Genomic DNA, 23,146 nt, shown 5'->3' with positions numbered 1-23,146 from the left:
CCTGCCAGCCTGTACTGTGTCTGTTTTTTTTTTTTTTTGACAGCTGATCTTGGAACAGCCAAACTTGTTTAAATTTGTCCATTGACCTTAGTCAGTATAGACGCCATATTTATTTCACATGAAGTACAAGTACAGTCTGATCAATGGGGTTGACTGGCATAAACATTTGTGTTGATTGTTTAGAAAAGGCTATATGAAAAATGGTTTAACAGACTGAAACTGAATTAGCTCACTCAGGCTGTCAGTCTGGCCTGGTCTGTTCTTCAGCATAATGTTCGTGTGAAAAAAAAGATTAATCTTTTTTGGCTTCGCCTGTGGAACAGTGTGTTACAATATCAGAAGCGTCATACACTCAAGGACAATTCATCGACTCCAGATGATGTCTGCTAAGAAGAAATAGTATTAAGTGTCTGTCCTTCCATGTTTCTGTGAGTTCAAGTGGATCTCTAGATCCTTCTCACATGGAAATTTTCTAAAAATATTTCATTTTCTCAGAATGGTAGTCGGTTTGACTGTCTTTATTGAACAAGTGTCACCAGTGAAGGTTTTGGAATAAATAAAGGTGTGGTCACATTTACATTACTGGGGTTCAGTGATTTTTTTTTTTTTTTTTTTTTATTTATTTGTTTTTATTTTCGTTAGCAAAATTCAGTCATTTAGGAATTCACATCTGGAATTTTGATTGTGCAAAAAGATTTCCCCTCACAGATTCTGCAATAGTTTCAGGTTGACTGCTCAAATTTGAACAAAAATAGAAAGCTGCTTGGTATGAAAGTAGCGTTTGTGTGAGCAGTGCTTCGTGCATTGCAACACTGCTGATAATAGACAATGGTCTTTTTTTTTGCCTGTGAAATTTCACAACAATGTTGATAATGTGACTGCACCTTTAAGAGGAAAGCATTACCTCATAGAATCATAATAAAACACTAGGGAACAAAATTTCTAGGTTAATTATGGGTAGAGGTGACTGAGAGAAAGAGGTATTTTTCTGTCCTTGGAGGAAAAAAAAAAAAAAGTACTGTCCCTAAAATTGGTATAGTTTATTTAACTAAGAAAATATTCCTGCTGACTTGATAGATACCACAAGATCAGGTGTGCTGATGTTGCGGGCTCCGTAACAGTCCTAGGCTCTAAAATGCTATAAAAAGTCTGTAGGCATTTGGTGTCTAACAGTACATTATAAGGAAAATGGCTCAAACATCACTGGAACCCAGAGTAACTCAGCTGGGTACAGCAATACTCCCAACAGCCACAAGGGAGAGACATAAACTGGAAAACTACACACTAGAGGTTTTCTTTTGACAATCTAACAGATCATTTGATGCATCAGTGGTTTAATAATGAAAGATTTAATGTAGGAATAAGAAAGGCATTTTACTATCAAAAATCAGTGGTTTATGAATCAGTCCATATGCTCATATTTTTAAGGTAAATTATTTTCTGTTATCTGATTAAAGTGATTAAAATTCAGTTACATGCAAGCTTTACAATTACACTTCTAGATTCAAGCCAGGTTCACACTGTACAAAGTCTTGACTACGATGTTTTTCATGCAGTCTGACTTAAAATCTTTAATGTTGCACAGTGTGCCATAGCTTTTGTTTTACCCAAGATGCCTTTAGGGTCATTTCTTCCAGTCTGACAAGCAACACATGTAAAGGACCATACAAATCATAGTGTGTGCCCGGCTTTAGAATCGAAAGATCCAGCATTTCCATTCCAGCTTCAAAAGGCTTGACGGGCTTGAGTTGAAGGACCTTCTCTGTTAGTAATCGTGTCTCCACTCAGGATTCACATATTGTTGGACTGCACTCTCCTCAGTTTCCACTAGGGGTGAAAAAACAACAGTGAGTTTTCCACATCATGCCTTCTTGAAACTATTATTACTTATATTACTATTATATTATTACTGTATATTATGTACTATTACCATTTTTCAAGTCTGCTGGTAACTGTACTTTTTAAATTGAGCATAAGCTAATTATTCATTGAACAATATAAACATGATTTATTAAAGAAATAGGTAACACTTTTTTTTCGATAGTCCACTTTAGACATTTTTCTAACAGTAAGTAACTTTGCAACTACATGTCAACTAGCAGTCATTGGAGTATTAGTAGATTGTCTGCTTAATAACTTCTAATACTTTATTTTGCTGGGTCCACAACATACTATGAGAAACTTTGCAAGTATATGTAAACTTATTCTACTAACCCTAAACCTACCCTAACAGTCTACTCTAAGAGTTAGTAGACATGTAGTTGCAAATTAACGAGAATTAGTTGACATGTAGTTATTTATAGTTAGTAGAATGTCTAAAGTGGACTATCAAAATAAAGTGTAATCAAGAAATATCTTTTAACTATGATTGAATGCAGCCAAAAAAAAAGTCTTAAGAATCCTAAAAAACTTGAAAAACTGCTGACAACCAGTTTTTAGAAGGAAAAAAAAACGGAGGCAGGAAAACAACATCCTGCTTGCAGTGCGGATGTAGACAACATAGCATTTGCAAAACTGCTTAAGCTTGAAATCTGACACGATTGTTTTTGGCAAAACATCAACAGACACACGTGACTACTTCATGTATTTCCCTTTCCTAAATGAGCAAGTATTTTGAAGGCATTAAACTAAAACCAGTTTCATTTTCAAATCTACAGAAACCAATTAAGTTGTGGTATGAAAAACAGGTTTATGGTTGAAGTCAAACAATGTGATGTGACAGATATTAAGTTAATGATTAAAACCTATCTCACCGCTCTCATTCTGGATGTTAAGAGCAAGCAGACGCCTTTCAACCTCCTCTAGTCCCTCTACACTGGTAAAGGAAATCCCGGTGTAACCGCCCTCCTCAAAGCAGAAGTCAATAAACCTATAAACATACACAAGAGATATTTAGAGGAACAGCTTTCTTTACATTTCATCCATGTGTAAGTAGGAAGTATACAGTTTATACCTGCCCCAACTTTCATCAGTCCGCAGAATGGTGGGGTTTCCCACCATGATGAACAAAGATTTTGCTCTGGTCACCGCCACATTGAATCTCTGAAGAAAAGAGACATGAACAAAGACAAATTCAAGACTAAAGTGTGTTTACTGTTACAACATTTGAGTTTAGCAAGTCTCTTATGTAAAATCAGGAATATTCTGAAATATTTGTTCCATTTGAAATGTTAAACTGTTTCCTATTCTAATATATTTTGAAACATAATTTAGTCCTGTGATGCAAAGCTGAATTTTCAACAGTCTTTACTCCGGTCTTCAGTGTCACACGATCCTTTAGAAATCATTATAATACGCCGATTTGCTGCTTAAGAAATTTCTCATTATTATCAATGTAGAAAAGAGTTTTGCTGATTAATTTTGTAGAAAAAAGTGATACTTTTCTCAGGATTTTTTGATGTATAGAAGTTAAAAGGGCATCATTTATATGAAACAGAAAATGTGTCTTTATTGTCAATTTGGATCAATTTAAAGTGTTTAAACAATACCTTCTCATTCTTAAGAAACCCAATATTGAACGTTTCATCCAAATCTACATGCTCTTTGCTGCTGCGAACAGCCGACACCAGGATCACTTTCCTCTCTTGGCCTTGAAACTCCTCCACGGAACCAACCTACATAATCCACCAAACATACAAAGGAAGACAGCTGTTATATTATTTTCACATCCTATTTTAAGATAAAAGGCACTAACAGTGTGTTTAGAAGGCTTAAATCCCAACTAACTTTGAGCTCTTCAATGCACATGTGCTTTTCGAGGTCTTCATCTGATTTGATGGCCCTTCTGATCTTCTCAACCTACAAAATCAAACCCCACAAAAAGTAAAGTGATGATACAGACAGTCAGAGATTTGATAGAAGTGTCATGACTATTTTATCTGCTATATTATGGGCTGTCCAAGAGCAGTTTCCACCTGTTTCCTGTAGGGGGCAATGATGCCAATATCTCTGGGGGAGATTCTAGAGATTCCCCTCTTGGCCTGTGTCAGGAGCAGCTTCTTCAGGTAGTCAACAATGATTTCGATCTCAAAGATGTTAAAAAAGGAGGGGCTGTTTGACTCCCTTTCATCCTTCCCAGGCACTCCATGGAAAATCACAGGAAATCCCTGGAAAAATACAAACCACATATTAATAGGCAAATCTCCTGGAAACAAAATGTCTGTAACCATAGAGACAGAGACTAAACTAAACAGCTGTTTAATAGGTCTCATACTCTTTTGGGAAGGTGCTCCCAGGTGCAGTACTGGTTGGAGCTGATCTCATTTGCACATGCCACCAACTCCCCATCATAAAACAATTCATTAGGAACTTTCAGAATGGATGGATGAGACCTTGAGAGAGACAATTAAAAAACATGCATGCTACACTGTCTATAAAATTTTATAATAGATCCTAGGGATGCATCAGTATTAAAATTCTAATAAGATTATAACTATTATCATGTTATGGTTGATAACCAATAAACGGATTATATTAAAAATGTAACACTATTTGTATTATTCTATATTATATTATTCCACACTGTAAACAAACAAATAAATAAACACTAAAAACTAAAATCAACATTCTAAATGCTACAAGTGAATTTGGGCATTATAATGTACAGTTTGAAAAATGTAAATTCATTTTGAGATCTGCAAAAGATTACTAATTTAACCAGTTGTTATACTTTTTTTTATTTTTAGGATGGTCAGTAACTAATATGGTACTGATATATCATGCTTCCCTAACTGATATCCTGTGAGGCATCATTTAGAACTTTCATTTAGATTTTAGTCCCAGGGGTCCAATGTGAGAAGCAAAAATAAAAACAAAGTTTGACTGGTGTAATTCAGAAGTACCTGTAGTTCAGAAGAAGTTTGGTAACGTAGCATTTGTCAAACTCCATGTCATCTTTCTTATAAAGATCATTCTGTGTCATCAGCCTCTCCAGCAAAGAGACATCTACAGGAAAGACACACAATTCCAGATTACATTGCAGTAAAACACATTCATACACACCATTTTGCTTCTGCAAATGTCTCCATTTGTATTGGACAACAGTCATGTGTCAGCAATAGTTAAAGCTTAAATGGTAAACAATAACAATACTTTTTTACAGAACATATTATATTTTTAAAACAAAAATAATTATCGGCTAATAGGTAGAATGAGTGAGTGTGTGTCTGCATGTGCTTCTCACCAAGCCCATGATTAATGGCAAGAGGAGATCTCAGGACTGGCCCCAGCTGCTTGGGATCTCCAGCCAAAACAAGCTGTCCAGTCTCTGCATTCAGCAGACCTACATGCACACAATGAGACATGCAATAATACCGTCTATGGATCTCACTACTATCAGACTTAGGACTTTTACTACAGTACAGTACATATGAGACAAACACACCTGCCACACAGATGATGGTCTCTGACTCAATAGCATGTCCTGCCTCATCCACAAAGATGTGAGAAAAATGACCCACAGGAAAACCACCAGTGACCAGCCTGCACGCACACAGTATTTACTGACTGCTATAAATCACGTGTCATGTGTCTGATAGAGAGAGAGAGCGAAAGAGAGTTCACTGTGTTTAGATAAGATAATGCCCTTCACCTGCCAGCGGTGACCAGAGTGCTGACAAGGATCTTGTAGCACATTAGATCCTCTTTACATGGGAAAACAATCATCTCTCCCTCCAGATTACTGATATTCTAAACACACACACACACACACACACACACCCAACATGAACAGTCAAAATAAAAACTATAAACATACTTACATAAAGTACCACCATTGGGCATTTGTCACTTAAATCTTACTTAAAGGGATAGTTCACACAAAAATGAAAATTACTCCATGATTTACTCAACCTCAAGCCATCCTAGGTGTATATGACTTTCTTCTTTCAGACGAATACAATTGGAATTATATAAAAAAATGTCCTGGCTATTCCAAGCTTTATAATGGCAGTGAATGGGGGTCAAGATTTCTTACCCAAAAGCATCGCTTCATTTCAGAAGGCCTTTATTAATTTATCCATGTGGAGTCATTTTTATGATGGATGCATGCACTTTTTTGGGCTTCAAAATTTCAACCCCCATTCCCTGCTATTATAAAGCTTAGATGAGCCAGAACATTTTTTAATATAACTCCAATTGTATTTGTCTGAAAGAAGAAAGTCATATATACCTAGGATGGCTTCAGGGTGATTTTCATTTTTGGGTGAACTATCCCTTTATTTGCATTAACCCTTAAAGCATGACATATAAAGTAAGTAAGGTAAGAGGATAGTTAAATGCTTAGTGTATGTCAGTGTGATGCATTTTTTTCCTTTCTTTTATTTACTCTTAAACAGACACTAACCTTTAGAAATTTAGGGATAGCATTTGGATCGCGTGAGCTAGCATAAAGTCTGTATATTTTCCGTGCATCAACATGTTGACTAGTGATCAACTTTTCACACAGTTGATCAGCTGCACTGTTAGATGGAGCACAAGCTAGGATGCAGGCACCAGGTATATTATTCTCCACCTGCGAGATGTTGAGAAACAGAGAAACAAACAGAAAGAATGACTGAATGCAACAGGTATTCCACTGAATGGTGAAATCTTTCATAAATAATCCAAGCATAATCCCATACAATGCTACGAGATGACATTTTAATGAAGATGTGGTGAGGCTGTGTTTACTCTGCTGTGTGCCATAACCGGTTTTACCTGTTTGATGGCCTCCACTATTGTGACTGTTTTACCAGTGCCAGGAGGTCCAAACACCAAGTACGGTGCCGGCTTGGATGTACCGGCCACAATGTGACATACTGCACTGTACTGTTCAGGGTTCCTCTGAAGCTGCTGATCAAAGAACCTAGAGACACACACTGTGCTCAAATACTCATAATGTTTCATTCTGAAGTTTTAATAACATATTAATAGGGATCTTACCTCAGTGCAGGTGGAGACGCAGAGTTCAAACTCCTTGAGCCTACGGGGAACAGCACATCTCCGAGCCCGTGTTGGACCGCCATGTGTACTGCTCTGTGTTGCAGTCTTAACGGGAGACGATTCACTGTGAACTCCACACGGAATTTCATCTTATCTACATATACATGCTCAAGGAACCTTAACAAACATCAAAAACATGTTAGATCAGACATCTGTTAATGATTTTGAATGATTACGCCACATGCACTTTTTAAAAATGTACTCATTCTTCATACCTTCGAGAGAAGCCCAGTTTGACCCGATCCAGTTCCACTTTGTGGACATAGCCCTTGTATTTGGTCACAGTTGAGAAACTGACCTCCTCACTCTTGGTGAGAAGCAGGTGATCTCCCCTCAGGACTGATGGTCTATTCTCCGAAACACCAGGGAGCTTTAATCCAAGAAATACACAATCAGACCCCAAAACCTTATATTATCCTATGCAAATTAAAAGATATTTCCACTCACGTTTAAGACCAGTAGTCTCTTGTCATAGTCTTTGAGTAAGGTGACTTGATCTCTGTTGTATCTCTTGATATCCACATGCATCTGACACTCCTCCAGATACAGCAGTAAATCAAAACGTTCTGCATAATTATGGAAGCCTAGCGGACTCTGCAGTAATGACCTAGAAAACATCAAACACATTAAAGGAAACATTCATTATTTCTCTTATCATTCAGAGCTGTGTCAGGAACATTCATAACTCTAAATTACATATAACAGTTGTAACATGCAGAGATGCAAAAGTATGAAACATGCAAACAAAGGAGGATGCAAAAATCATATATATTTTTTGAAACATCCTATAAAACCTAAAATAATCAAACGCACAATCAACAAAACATTTTGAATGAAATTATCTAAGTAAAAAACCCTTGCAGAGGTGGTCAAAGTTCATGTTCTGGTTTTCCTGTCACAGCTCAAAACAAACCAGCACGGCACAAGCAATGCCAAGGTCATGGGTTCAATTCTCAGTGAATGCATGAACTGAACCAACAAATGCTACATCCTCATAACATCTGACCCTAAAATTTATCTCAGACCAGTTCCAAATGGCATAATCAGACATATGAAAAACTAACAAACTAAAATACTAGCATATTAGAATCATTTCAGCTTTGCCATCACACCAATAAATTAAACTCTAAAATGTATTAAAACAGAAGATAGTTATTTTAAATTATAATAAGATTTCACTTAAAGGACACTAACTGAAGTTCCCCAAACTTTCCCCTGAGGATCCGGGAAGAACAGCCATCTTTCAGGAGCTTGGCTAGTTCAGGGATGTCAGGAGGAGGAGTGTATTTCCCCAGTGGCAGAACATTTTCAAGAAAGTTCTGAACATAACTAAAGAACAGAGAAATAAACGGAGATACAAACATAAATAAATTACATTTAAATAAAATAAAATTTACAGTAAATAAATTAATTTACATTTCTATAAATTTAAGGAGGACATAATATGTATATATTTTTTTTATTCATTTCATTATTAATTTATTTAAATTATGAATTTGTTCATTTTTAATTAATAAAACATATTAAAATAATTTGTATAACTATAATTTCTTAATATTTTTTATTTTATAAAAACAAATAATCTCTCACCCCTCAGGTGGATAGCCCTCGTCCACTTTACAATTTTCGGGTTCAGAGATGTTGAGTCTCAGAGGTTTGTATGGTTCTGTAGGACCCAGTAATGCTGCAAGCTTAGTCCTGTACTCCACTTCAATGAAGCGCACAATGTGGAAGGGACGGGAGGTGGTCTGGGTGTTCTGCTTAAACTCAAATGCTAGAGTAGCAGAATAAACTCCAACGTGACTGGATTTGAATCTCACAGTCACCTCATACTTCTCACCTATTTGAAAAACAAATGAGTTTACCTTCATTTCCGATTGATCACAGTAAAGGTGTAAAACCAGAATATGCAGATATAACCTGCAAACAACATGCTACAATTGAATAACTTACGTGGCTCCAGACGGAGTGGATTGTTACGTGTGACTCTTCTGCTGTCTTCCAGAGTGAAATACTGCAGCCAGCGAAGAGCAGTGTAGTATGTGAAATACACGGCATCCTGACCCGTGTTCTCCACAAACAGCTTCAGCTCATAAACATCTGCCCGATCCACACTGATCTGAATCTTTCCACTTTCCATATACAGCCCGGAGGACACCTGCACCCCATACTTATCAGCTACAAAAAAGGACCTGGGAAAGAGAAGAGCAGCTACAGGACATGTATTTGTGATGTTATTATATACATAAATATAAATAAGCATTTGTGAAATTCAATTGCAATATTTACAATACAAGAGTACTACAGATAATAATCAGAGAAATACTAAATAATGTTTGTATAGCCTATGTATTTCATCCAGTCACTTGGTAAAATTCAAGCATACCAGCTCACCTGTCTGTAGTGTTCAGTCGCTGTAGGATGTCTTTCGCCAATCTTCTTCTTCCTCTGACTCCATCACCTGGTCCTGGAACACTAGTAGCTGACAATGAGCTAACATTACCCAGAGCGGGAGTAGTTTGGTTTTGCTGTCTTCGACAAGGTCTAAACCACTGATCATGCAGCCTGATTCGGACCTGGATGTAAAATTTTCATGAGTGCAGGGTGTTGAAAATACATCACATATTTTAAGATCTCAACCCTCTTAAGACAATACATGAATGCACAACTGTTAAATAATAAAATAAAAACTGCCATTAAATAGCCTAATATAGATTCAGCTATTTTACGAACAAAAATAATAAAACAAAACAAGTTAAATAAATTCTGAATCACTAAACAAAACTTGGTATACAAAATATCCAACTTTGTTTTATTTTTTGGTCAAATTCAACTGTAATGGGAAACAAGTAAAAGTAATGAAAATACATGCGACAGCCCCAAACTGACAAAACAAACATATGAAAAAATGCATTCAAAATCTACCTTCTAGTGTACTAGTGTGGTATTGTGTTTACTTGTTTACCCAAATGCTATTAACTTGTCATTCTAAATAAGAATAAAACACCTTATTGTAATTTGGGAGGGTGTTACTACTGTTTCAAACTTCATTTATTATTACTGTTGTTGTTGTTTTCAGATATACAAATCACACCAAAAATGTGCACGAGCTAATGGAAAATCCCGGTAACACTTTACAATACGGTGACACTAATATGCATTAATTCATGCTTAACAAATGCACAGATAATCATGAGTTAATGTATAACTCATGATGAACTAAACCATTTATTAACAATTACTGCATCAGCAACAAATGAACATTCGATATGATTCAAAGATGAAATAATCAATAAATTGTTATTAGTTAAATGTGTCATAATGTATTAATTACCTAATAACTTATTTTATTAAGTAATGAAGTAAATTCATACGTTAATTACCACATTGGATTGAAGGCATGCCTTTAAGCTTCCAATTAATCATTAGCTAATGATTTACATGGGTATCATTATGGTGTGAGTTTACTTGTTGAGGCACATGACTAACTAACTAATTCAAAATCTATAACCACAATGACATATTACTTAACAATTAGTTAATAGTCATGTGCCTCAACAAGTAAAGTCATAACATAATGATTGCAAATCATTAGCTTATGATTAATTAAAGCAGACAACTGGAAGTTTAAAGGCATGCCTTCGAACCAATGTGGTAATCAACATATGAATTTACTTCATTACTTAATAAAATAAGTTATTAGGTAATTAATACATTATGACACATTTGACTAATAACAATTCATTGATTATTTAATATTTGAATCATATTGAATGTTCATTAGTTACTGATGCAGTAATCATTAATAAATGGTTTAGTTAATCATGAGTTATACATTAACTCATGATTGTCTGTGCATTAGTTAAGCATTATTTAATGCATATTTGTGCACCCCTATTGTAAAGTGTTACCAAAATACCAGTAGGCTACAGGAAACGGTAATAACAAGTAACAGTTTAGCCTTCAAAATGTCCTGCTGATAAGAGTATTCACGTGATACATCAAATGTGCATAATTTATGGCTTACTGGTAGCCAAATAGTAAATAATACGATCTCTTACATTGGTGTTAAAGTAAACATGCCTTCCTGATCGGGAAAGACGGGCTTTGCTACCGTTTCTCAAAGCAAAGATGACTCTAGAGAAGTTTGGATCTTTGACACCACCGTCCCTGTGAATACAAGTGTGCAATTGATCATGCACTTGTTCATTTAACTGAATTAAAGTTAATACAGACGTTCACTGATGTGCATTGACACCGGTTTACCTATCTCGAAACTCTTTGTTGTAGATGTCGCAGAGTGTGTTTCGGTCAGTAATGGATCTTCTGTTGGTTTCCTCTAGCATCTCAATGAAGTCCAGTCCAATTGCGCGCACAGCGGCTATAGAGAGATAATTATTCCTGTTTCTTCTGTTCATACTGTTTGATACTTGAAGCTCTTAGGTCAGTTACTAGAAACAAAATGAACTGTTTATGACTACACTCTCTCATATATAGCAGGCGCAGCTGTTTCTACGGAACAGCAGACAAAACGAAACCCAGCCGGCATTTCAACGTTGATTCACTGTTGAAACAACGTCAGGTACCTTGGTTGAACCAATGGTGAATTACCTTTCGATTTTGCAAAACGGATCAACGTTGATATTGTGACCCTGTTTCACCGGCGTACCTTTCAACGGTCGATCGTCGTTAAATGTCCAAGCAAGCATTCACTTTGGAAATTGTTAATATTGCAACTTAGCTTAAACGTCAACACTGAGATGTAAACTATGATTTCCGGTGCATATTTCGTGTTTTCAGTAACTAATAAAACTTGCTGTACATTATTTGCAACCGGACGGCATAAAAAAAAAAAAAATAAATAAGAAAATGAAAAAAAAAAAAAAACATTCTAACAATTAGATGTCCATAAATCTGCAGTGCAGGGATGAGATGCTTCATTTTCTAAAGAAAAACTTTTGAACAATTATGCCAAATGGAAAAATAAGTTTCTTAGAATTTAAATATACTCAACTCAACTTAACTTTATTTATAGAGCACTTTCAACACCACAAGTGGAACCAAAGTGCTGAACAGAGGGTATAAAAGAGAAAATAAAAACAAAAACATAAAAACAATGCAACATATGACATACACAACTTACAAAGCATTGTCAAATGCTAAAGAAAACAAATACGTTTTAAGAGCACTCTGAAAAACACCCAATGAATGACAAGTTTTTACTGACAAAGGAAGGTTATTCCAGAGCCTAGGAGCTGCAACAGAGAAAGCCCGATCACCTTTACATTTTAAGCGGGATCGCGGAACCATGAGACGCAACTGATCATTTGATCGCAGAGATCTACTGGATTGACAATGGCTGATTAAATCAGTAACATACTCAGGTGCTAGGCCATGCAGAGACTTAAAAACATACAACAACGCTTTGTATTGAATTCTGTAACGTATGGGTAACCAATGTAGTTTCATTAACACCGGAGTGATGTGCTCTCTCTTCTTAGTACCCGTTAAAAGTCCGGCAGCTGAGTTCTGAACGAGCTGCAAACGGGAGAGAGAAGCCTGACTCACACCCAGATACAAAACATTACAGTAGTCCAAACGGGATGACACAAAGGCATGAACAACCTTCTCCATATCATCAAAAGAAAGGATAGATTTCAATTTAGATATTGATCTAAGATGGAAGAAACTATTCTTAACGACAGCATTGATTTGCCGGTCAAATTTAAGCTCGGAGTCAAAAATGACACCAAGGTTCCTCACGCTAGACAGTTTTTTCCCGGGAAACAACCTCAGGCAGTCATCATCCACACACCCTTTATTTCCAAATAAAATCATCTCGGTCTTATCCTCATTTAATTGGAGAAAGTTATTCGCAAGCCAGCACTTGTATATATATATACAGTATATCTATATTGTACTTACACTTTCACAGAATTTCTTGAGAAAATTCTCACTCAACAACAAAGCACTTTATTAAGGGTTTAATGATATATCAGAATGCAGAGGGGAAAAGCTTTTCATTCTAATTTCATACACACTGCAAAGATTCACACAATATATATAAATAAATAATTATAGTTTGGAAACTTGCTCAAGTCTGTTTGACCAAAAATACATAAACCACCCCATACAGAAGTCACATAAATCGAAATATATTTTTAATAAATATATTTTGATATTTAAATATCTTAAATTCAAATAGAAGAAAATATATTTTATACAATACATGTAAATATATTTTGAAATATATATTAAAAATATATTTAAATATTTGATTTTGGCCGTCCATATATTGATTTCTAATATTTGTTAACATATTTGTCAAAAAAAAAAAAAATTACATTTCTGTACATGTAAATATATTAGATTTCTATAAATGCAAATATATTTTAAAGCATTAAAATATTTAATTAAATAAATTAAAACATGTTTCGTAGAATATATTCCCATTTACTCAAACTTTATGTAAATAAATTAAATCTCCACACATGTAAATGTTTTCATTATCAAGATTATAATTTGCCCCTTCATAATAAATAGAATACAAACAACATTTGGACACTGAAAAACTCTCCAGACAATGTAACTTAAAAACAGCGACAATATAAACAGACTTATTAATATAAAGAGTACATTTATCAATACCAGTTCAGCATGAACCAACAAAATTATGAATGCTTATGATGTTTCTGGCACATAAATGAAAGATCATCCTTCTGTAAGCATCCAGGGTCAAAATATTATGCACAAATATGCAAGTCTTAGTAGGCATACAACACACTGTATTTAAATATTTAAGATCCATCATTAACTATGTACAATTTCTCAACTAATCACATTCTTCTCTATTCAACCAATCAAATTGGTGTTTGGTAAAGAGTTTTTGGCTCAAGATCTGCACTTAAAGTCACACCAGACGTGTTCAGCTTGGATTAGGACTTGGCTTTCTGCAGACCAGTCAAGCTCTTCCATACTGACTAAATCAATCATTTCTTTTTGAACCTTGCCTTATTCACAGAGGCATTGTCATGTTAGAATAGAAAAGGGTCCTGTCCAAACTCTTGCTTTAAAATTAGAAGCACACAATTCCCTAGAATATCATTATAAGCTTAAACATTAAGATTTGTACTCATGGAAATTGCTAAAGTAGTCAAACCTGTTCATTAGAAGGGGGTGACCCAATACTTTTGGCAATATAGTGTGTGTATATATATGAAGAGTTCAGATGCAAAAGCCTCTAAGTGCCATCTAAAATTTTTATCAGGCTGCTATGTTTAGGTTCAGTTATTTTACTCTAATGGCAATATATTGGTCCTTTTCTATGCAATTAAAATTAAATAACTGAACATAAATATAGGAGCTTGAGAAAAATGCTCATTTTAGAAGAAAATTTCAGATGGCATTTAGAGGCTTTTGCATCTGAACTCTTCATATATATATATATCTAAAAATCAGGTAATATCTCCATGCACCTAACTCTGAAGAGAACACATAATATGCTAGTAGACAGCAGTCCTTGTGAGTGAGAAGAGGGTGGATCTGGAGCTGAATTCTGTCCAGGTTGTCACAACATCTCTTGATTGTCTGTCTTCACGAACAGCCCTGAAATACAATTCAAACATTAACAATGATTGTTATAAATGTAATGTGAAGCTTTTACATTCACAACGCTCATTTTGATCTTGGTGGTGAAGTGTGCAGAAAATTCTGCTAGACTGAAATTTAGTCTTTGGTGAACAGTTTTCAAGAGTGCAAATAAGATTTTAAGTCTTAACACTAGAACCGCCACGGGGTAAATTTGACCTGTGGCTGTTTTTCAAATGTACATAACAGATTTTCAACAAAACATTCAAGTCTCCCAGTCATTGGCTTTTACTAAAATTATGTAATTTACAATCCAATGTTGTTAAAAATTATTTAGATAAAACCAGATTAAAAAAACAGAGCTTTTAGACCTATAAGCGCCGCACGGATCAAATTTACCCGCTATATAATGCATGTATTTTCACGCTGTCATTTTCTTGACGTTTGTGTTTTAACATCGTACATTTCTAGGCAATGCCTTTCACTCACCGATTTAGCGGTTATCAGTTTCAAAAATAATGTCAAAATGACTAAAAGAAGGCGATTTATGGAAGGTCGGTATTAGAAACACTAAATACCATGAGTGATGGAGAGTCTGATGGTAAGTTATGCGTCCTGGGTCGGCTCAGCATCTGACGGCTCATCTGACAGTGATCCAGACATCATATTTAGATGTTTTAGCCTAACGTTACTCATAGTTGGTCAAACTTTGGTTTTATTATTTAATTTTTGTCTTGCCATATCGTTTATTGTTCGCTACTGTGTTGCTATAATTCTAGTCTGGCCGTTTCCTGAAGAAAAAAAAATCAAAAAAATCTATTACATCTATGATGTAATGAATAAAACATTTTTTTTGATTACCCGAAGTTTATTGGCGGTGTTCTATTATTCAAATTATAAATGATATAACTAAACAAATTAATAATTGGGCCTAGGTGAAGCTGTGCGCTTGAATTTGTCATAGCATCTTCCTATGCAGTGTGGTCAATTATTATTGCTCATTATTGTCTATTGGCTATTTTAGTAATTTAAATAACGTGGATTATCCTAATATATTGATTAATGACATTGTATTAGAATATTACACCACCCAAATATTTACTACCTTCTAATTTTCGTTGTCAGTGCAGGCTTTTTTTTTTTTTAGCTTACTGACCATTATGGATTAATGTAGGCTGCATTAAAAAGTCTTGAACATAAAACAACAGGGTAAAAATATAGCTGACGACTAGACATAATCATTTCATGACTCTAGACACTTCTTTGTGAAGACAGTGGCATAATACAGTGAAATAATATGTTCTTGAGTCATATAAAAACAGTTGCCATGTGTGTGGGTAAAATTTACCCGCTGGCGCTTTTAGGTATACAGCGACCTCTGGCGGATCTAGAGTTAAGTACCTTTCAGGCTTGTGTGAGGTTTCCACAAGCAACAAAGTCTACTTGAACAAACACTTTAGTACATTTAAAGTCTAGAAAATCAAACTTATAATTCCCACCTTCACCATCGATCTGGCATGGCAGATGACCATTACAGACTGTTTCACTTTGAAGTGAGGCACAGTCACGGTACTTGGTTCTGTCTTACCATTATGAATTTTAATTTCAAAGCACTTTTTTTATTATCATCTGTGTCTCGTTTTGAATTATGTTGTACCTCTCTGGTTGTAGTGTCCTCATGCAGTGTTAAACGAGATGGCCTTGTAAGACATACAGGACTCCAAAAATATGTTATATTTATTTGATATATATTTTTTTAATATCTGATAAATTTTTGAATGTTTTGAGGTTTTACTTACTAGTCAGATGCTCATAGTGTCTTGGAGATGTTCTTCGACAAGAGGTCCCCTCCAACTCTGCTACACGGCCATCAGCATGGAAGACTATAGGAACATAAACAATCTGTCACAGAGCCAACAATAGTATACAATGTCAGGTTTATTAGAAATAAACTACGGCAGGGGTGAAATGCAGAAATGAGAGAGAATAATGTACAGAACATACAAAAAAATCTTAAGAAACAAAGATTGTATGATGATATGGGTGAAATATATTGGGAAAAATGAATATGAAGTTATTTAATATGCTTTCTCAGATCGCCTATGTTTCCAATTGCTCTCTCAGCAGCATTCGAGGGATTTTTCTGACACTCCTAAAATCACAGTACAATTTTTATCAATATTTGTCTACAACGAAAGATAAAAATGTATTTGAAATAACGTTAGCTTCAGCCCATTTTAGTTCATGAAACTTTAAGTTGATTAACAGTACAGTGCATACTTTTAGGTTAAATTAATTAGATTATTTCAATTCATCCATTAACAAATTGCCAGCAAAACATTTACAAAGCTATAAAAATCACTCATCTACATAATCTGTGATTAAAATCCCAAACTTTCATAAATAAGAGCTCAAATCCAGCTATTTTACCTCTAAAGGCCAGTTCACACCGCACAGACAAACGCCAACAAACTCCAACAAACTAGTCTGTTGGAGTTTGTTGGATCAGTGTGTTACCCCTGTTGGCGTTGGTTGGAGTTGGTTGGAGTTTGTTTTCACCCGACTGAACATGCTTAATCGGCGTTTGTTGGTCGTGGAATGTCTGAGCAGTGTGAAAGGGTTTTCCAACAAACTACAACAAACTCTGACGTGCCACGAACCGTTTCCATGACGATGCGCATATTTCACTTAAAGCGTGCTCCACCCACGGCCTCTTTCCTTTTTATTCACCATCTTTTCAGGTGAAGAATGACACGAAAAGACATTAATAACAATACAATTTTGATTCTGGTTACAGGATCATCAGTTTCGTCCCCAATCAGACTTCCACCATCAACACCAGACGCGAGCGGCGCGGTGCAACGAGACAAAATACAATAGAGGTCAGGGCCGGAGTGGGATCCATTTTCAGCCCGGGAGTGTAATGCTCAAGACCAGCCCACCACCTATCCCCATCCAACCCCCTCCCACCGTGGTGGAATCTGGATAAATGATGTGACAGATCTGTTCTTACTATCCTGTTATATTTATTTTTGACGTGTTTCAATAAAAAATATGAATAATATAAATATGGCCATAAATATCAATAACACATACTGAGTTTTCTGCAACAAGTAGTCCAACTGTTACATTATGAAAAAATGGTTTGCATTTAAACGAAGATAAAGTAAGAAATATACTTTTTGCACTATTGTTTTTTTTTAATATATATCCACGTCAATGTAATAAATAAAATAATGAAATAAATTATATGAAACATTTCTGCTTTTTTTTTTTTTTAAATTGAAAGCTGCCAAACAGTCATCAATAACTAAATGGAAAATCAGGAAGCATCTCGAAAGAAAGAAAGAAAGAACAGGCTAAAATCAATTACATTTAATTGAAACAGACAATCAATAGAAAAAAACCTAAACTGAATAAAAAAATTCCTTCAATGTAAGTCAGTTTGGATAAAAGCGTTTGCTGTAAATGTTGCTAGTCACTGTACCTTGAGTCGCCAGGTCACGTGTGCTCGTTTGTCTTCTTGAAAAAATGTTTGTCAGTTTGGCACATTTGGCCGCGTCATCCTCCAATGTCTTTCTCTTTTTTAACCTGTTTTTTTTTTTTTTACTATACGCACTACCGGCACATCCGGGAACGTAACTGTCAATTTCGTCACCGCCCCTTTTTGGGGGAAAATAAACTAGACTTCCCATAGACTTCAATACAAAATAGCGGCACAAAGCAACGTCCGTACACAGCCGGCAGGCGTGAATAACTTAAGAAATCACTCAGATTAAACATGTCAAGTAATTATATGTACACCCTGCCTGACATAGAGCGTGAAAGATACATCCACAAACTTAATTTGGTCAATTTAAAAACTCATTATCCCAGCGTCAAATTGGTGTAACAACCCCACCCAGTGGCCAGAGGTGTCTTGCCGGACATTTACTCGTACCTAATCTAATCACCGGGCCGGTTGCACCAGCTGCACGTAAATTACAACCTAGCCTAGTTTTGACGTAAATGGACACTAAGTTACAACTTACGCACTACTAAATATTTTTTCGTTGCACCATTACACTTAGTTGAAGTGTAACTCTACGTTTAAACTAAATATTTACGGACGCGTCTGGTCAGGAGTAACGGTTGGAATAAAATAGCAGACTGAGTGAACTGCATCAATATGCTCTTCTTTTACCTGACAACCTCCAATCCTTTAGGCATATATGATGCTGCTGACATTCACACTCACGTAGCCTACGTATTAAGAGAGAGAACAATATGTGAATATGTGAAGCCCGTCTTCAACACCCCATCTACAGCGCGCCTCTGTGCACTTCGGTCCGTGTTTGCGCATGTCAGATGAAATAATAAATAAATGGCATTTCTTATGTTTTTTTTTTTCTTTCAGTATTTATTGATCCTTATTTCAATTACAGTTTCTGAATGTTATTTACATATAAAATTAGCTTACGTATAGACTAATGTTATTAATGTATGGTTTTTAATGGAAACTCGTTTTTACCGTTAGTATAGGTGAAGCAAAAGAAGTTAGAATGAAGGATAAATTAAAATTAATAACATTTAAACAAGTTCTGCTCGTGTATTTGAAGGTTTCTATTGGATGATTTAGGGTAAACGTCATTTTATGCGACTACGCATTACTTTACGGAGAGCTTACGAACTACTAGCTACGTCCTGCTTAACGTACAACTGGTGCAACCGAAGTAAGTACAAATTTAGTTACAAACTAGCAAGTAGTTACTAGCCTCTAGTGTGGACTTAACATTCTAATTTAAGTAAGAACTTACGAATGGCTGGTGCAACCCTACCCAGGTAAACCAGTGAATGATTTTACTTCGTATTTGAAAGTAAACATCTTTAAATGTATATATTATGTCCTTATATTTAGAGTACTGAGTGCACTTTTCTATCCAGCCATACAACTAGCCTGGCTTAGCTTTCGATAGCATCATCCGTAATTCATGATATTTCCATAACAGCAAGATATGGATGATGATGGCAGGTAGCCTGGGCTAAATTTGGGTTTTTACAAACATTATTGGTGCACCCAACCACACAACAACTCTTTGGCATGTTGTAAGGTTAGTCCACTTCCTCGATCCGATGCTGTATGGCGGTTTGTTTTCCCCCAAAAGTGGGCGTGAATCTGTTCAGAGACATTCTATGACGTCACGCCGGTTGTGAGTATCCATTTTATTCTTCCCGCGATTAGCGCACTCTCGCTAACTCACACCACAGCGTTAATGGTTTCGGTTTGTCTCCATGGCAACGACCTGGGACACGCGCTTGTGTAGAGGAAGAGAGAGATGGCGCATGCGCTCTGACAATAGAAAACGTCATATTTTAAAGTTAAATTCAAATCTAGTGATATTAGCTTAGTTATCAGCCACACAGTAACTTAAACACATAGACGTTATTCTGTGTATGTAAAAAAATTAAAATAAATGTTAAAAAAAAAGCAGGCGAGTCTGCCGGCCCAATTTATGAGCGGGGCAGAGCGGCCCACCGGGAATTCTCCCGGTTCTCCCGATGGCCACTCCGGGCCTGATAGAGGTTCTATAGATTATAATCAGTGACGCTGTATACACTGGATGCGGCGCGATGGGACAACTGTCGCGTCCGGTGTAAGTTAGACACCGTGTTACTTGACTCTTTGTGACTCGAAGTTTGTTGGTGTTTGTTGGGGCAGTGTGAACATGACAGTTATTTTTAATAAAATTCTAAATCCAACAGCCAACTTGAGCCAACTTGTTTGTTGGTGTTTGTTGGCGTTTGTCTGTGCGGTGTGAATTGGCCTTTATAGTTAGCTCACGGTTGTGATGCTAACGGACTTTTTCCGATGACACTGAACCATTTCTGTACAGTAAATATTCAACAGAAGCGTGTCAATTACATGTAAGAAAGTGCCAGGAACAGTTGTATGTATTATTTGTGTAATTTTAGGGACTAAACTTACCTGAAAGCAGTAAAAACAACAGTGAGAGACAGAGTTTTTTTGCTACTTGTCAGCTGAGTTGCCGCCCCGTTTCCATGGAAACTCCCTCCACTCCAGTTTAAATGCTTGCCTTGAATGTTCAACGCGCGCGCCCATCAAACACATGAAAGTTAGGCAGCGTTTACATAAATAGTACCGGTATATAAAATTAGAAACTTGATGACTAAATTGAATGAGAATATAGGATCTATAATATAATAATAGCTTTAGTGGTAAACGGTTTTTTATGTAATTATCCAATAATTCGGGACCGACCTAGCAGTTTTATTGCGCAGCAGCTCTCTCACTCAGAAAGACTGTCAGGATAACGGTCATATTTTCAAACTTAAAATGGCGCACACAGTTTCATTGGCCAGTTCCATTAATGACAGCCAGATTAACCAATCATGATCAAAGCAAATAAGGTTAAATAACCAATAGGAATTGTTTCAGCGTGGTAAGGCAGCGCAATGTGTTTAGTTTTATTGTTGTTGATAATAGTTATACCAGAAGGTTTCATGATAAAAATGTAAAATGATAATAAAATAATAATAACGATCTTAATAATAATTTAAAAGGCAGAAATTATTTATTCTGTACATTAAGTGATTCAACATACAGATCTTGTAAAAAAAATAAAAAATAAAATAAAAGTTGATTTATAAGTGCTTTTATTACCCTTTTTCAACCGTTTAGCATTAAACATTATTTCAACGTAGTTTCAACATTGAAACAACAACTGTCATTATTTCAACCATATTTCAGCGTTGAAGGTTGGTCATGTACCGGTTGGTTTTCAACCGTTAAGCATTAAACATTGTTTCAACGTTGAAACAAGAACTGACCTTATTTCAACCATATTTCAACGTTGAAGGTCGGTCATGTGCCGGCTGGGAACTTAAGCGGTGTGCAAATTAAACAAACAAAAAAAGTCAATGACAATCTAAAAAGGGTCTAGAACCGCCCCTGTTCAGATTGCACTGTGCTCTTCTTTGACCCATGCTACACCCATCCACTGAGTTTTCTGAGCCCCCATTCTGGGACCCTTTCAACCTCTGGGCCCTATGCAGTCTGTCCTCCTTTTCAAAACACAAATATCAACAAATATCAAGGAAGGAATTTTATTTAACTATTTAGGCCTACAGGGTATCTGCAGCATTTTTAAAATCAAATTTAAGGATTTTTGTTACTTTTTTAAGACCTGCAGAAATAAAATTAATATGGTATGAGCGGGATAGAGCAATGTCTAGTAACATATTAAACCGATAACATGATTTACAGCTCAGATACAGGTTTAAGAGGTTCAGATACACTAAAACAATGTCATATAAAATGATAAGGAAAGGAAGTGACGTGTGGCCAAATATGGTGTCCCATACTTGGAATTTGTGCTCTGCATTTAACCCATCCAAGTGCACACACACAGCAGTGAGAAGTGAACAAACACACATACTGTGAACACACAACCAGAGCAGTGGGAAGCCAATGCTGCGGCACCTGGGGATTCGGTGTCTTGCTCAAGGGTCTCACCTCAGTCATTCACTCCCCCCACAATCCCTGCCAGACCTGAGACTCAAACCCACAACCTTCAGGTTACAAGTCCAACTCTCTAACTATTAGGCCAAGACTGCCCTAGTCAATAGACATCAATATGATAATATTGAAACATAAATTACTATTTGGATATGAAATATTTAAACATAAATGATAAACATCACATTTCAGCCCATAAACCTTTTTTTTTTTCTTCAAATTTACAGCTCTATGTGTTTGTTGCATAAAATCACGTGTGGATTTTCATATTGATCTGAACAAAAACAACAAACAGGCTTATTGAAAATGCACATTAATTCTCTGCCAATAGGTCTCTGGCGTCTTTGGGACAGCAAAAATATAGCAGTTTCCCCGGTAACGAATAAATGCTACTTTATCAGGCATTAAATGATAATGGCATCGAAACTTTTCTGAAGTCAATCAGTTTCCTTGAAAGTAAGGCTTGTCAATATGGCCAAAAAAAAACAAAAAAAAAAAACATTCACAATAAAATGTTTCATATCAGTCGATATCGATAATTATTACGATGAATTTCAAACCTTTATTTTTGCTCCTAAGTGAAAGTTGTAGAAGCCAGACTTTAATTGTGGTTTCAAAAAACTCTTTATGGTGAGAACATCTTCACGTCTTTGAATTGACACTTGTCCAGTCATTTTTCCTTAAAATAAATATCTTAATCTAGTTTCTGCATGCTCTAATGCAGGGGTCACCAGACTCAGTCCTGGAGAGTTTAGCTCCAAACACACCTGAACTAGCTAATCGAGGTCTTGCTAAGTATACTAGAAACATCCAGGCAGGTGTGTTGAGGCAAGTTGGAATTAAACTCTGCAGGACTGAGTCTGGTGACCCCTGTTCTAATGAGTGATATTGTTTCAAATCATGTGACTTTGATTACATGTATCTTCAGCACCGTTTACAGAGCAGACTGCAATATTAGTAATATTACTTATTTGTCTCTTAAAAATGCACATTTGACAGTTACTTGAGGATGTAGGATTACATCTTTTAGGATGCAGACGTAAATTCATGTTCATTATCAAA

At 35.9% G+C, this 23,146-nt stretch overlaps 1 protein-coding gene and 1 long non-coding RNA gene across 4 annotated transcripts; both read right to left on the bottom strand.

Moving 5' to 3' along the window:
• Nucleotides 1–1,333: 1,333 nt before the first annotated feature.
• On the bottom strand, nucleotides 1,334–11,634 carry mov10b.2 (Moloney leukemia virus 10b, tandem duplicate 2). The gene is made up of 22 exons (XM_058784150.1): nucleotides 11,248–11,634; nucleotides 11,043–11,151; nucleotides 9,376–9,557; nucleotides 8,935–9,173; nucleotides 8,572–8,821; nucleotides 8,176–8,310; nucleotides 7,429–7,588; nucleotides 7,197–7,351; nucleotides 6,922–7,098; nucleotides 6,697–6,844; nucleotides 6,344–6,511; nucleotides 5,591–5,688; nucleotides 5,384–5,481; nucleotides 5,183–5,281; nucleotides 4,842–4,944; nucleotides 4,214–4,331; nucleotides 3,915–4,106; nucleotides 3,727–3,798; nucleotides 3,489–3,614; nucleotides 2,954–3,042; nucleotides 2,754–2,869; nucleotides 1,334–1,827 (listed from the first exon to the last, which is right to left on the bottom strand). Exons 1-22 carry the CDS (start codon nucleotides 11,397–11,399, stop codon nucleotides 1,766–1,768), a joined length of 3,048 nt encoding a protein of 1,015 aa, XP_058640133.1. The 5' UTR covers nucleotides 11,400–11,634; the 3' UTR covers nucleotides 1,334–1,765.
• A 906-nt stretch (nucleotides 11,635–12,540) lies between these two features.
• Nucleotides 12,541–21,058, bottom strand: LOC131545244 (uncharacterized). 3 transcript variants are annotated; one of them, XR_009272373.1, is made up of 4 exons: nucleotides 20,828–21,058; nucleotides 20,534–20,642; nucleotides 16,368–16,451; nucleotides 12,541–14,586 (listed from the first exon to the last, which is right to left on the bottom strand). It is a non-coding gene; the product is annotated as an uncharacterized LOC131545244 (long non-coding RNA). The 3 variants fall into 3 exon arrangements; XR_009272372.1 differs by having other exon boundaries at nucleotides 20,534–20,876; XR_009272374.1 differs by lacking the exons at nucleotides 20,534–20,642; nucleotides 20,828–21,058 and adding an exon at nucleotides 18,056–20,510.
• Between the last annotated feature and the right edge of the window lie 2,088 nt (nucleotides 21,059–23,146).

This window comes from Onychostoma macrolepis, chromosome 08 (assembly GCF_012432095.1).
Source record: "Onychostoma macrolepis isolate SWU-2019 chromosome 08, ASM1243209v1, whole genome shotgun sequence".
NCBI lineage: Eukaryota > Metazoa > Chordata > Actinopteri > Cypriniformes > Cyprinidae > Onychostoma > Onychostoma macrolepis.
Note: the sequence above shows the minus strand (reverse complement) of the source record. Positions and strands in the feature narration are given on the sequence as shown.

Coding starts and splice junctions, on each gene's coding strand:
- mov10b.2 (XM_058784150.1), bottom strand. CDS start 11,399: ATGAACAGAAGAAACAGGAATAATTATCTCTCTATAGCCGCTGTGCGC. Junction 11,152..11,247: donor AACAAAGAGTTTCGAGATAG/GTAAACCGGTGT, acceptor TTGTATTCACAG/GGACGGTGGTGTCAAAGATC. Junction 4,332..4,841: donor AAACTTCTTCTGAACTACAG/GTACTTCTGAAT, acceptor GTCTCTCTCAAG/GTCTCATCCATCCATTCTGA.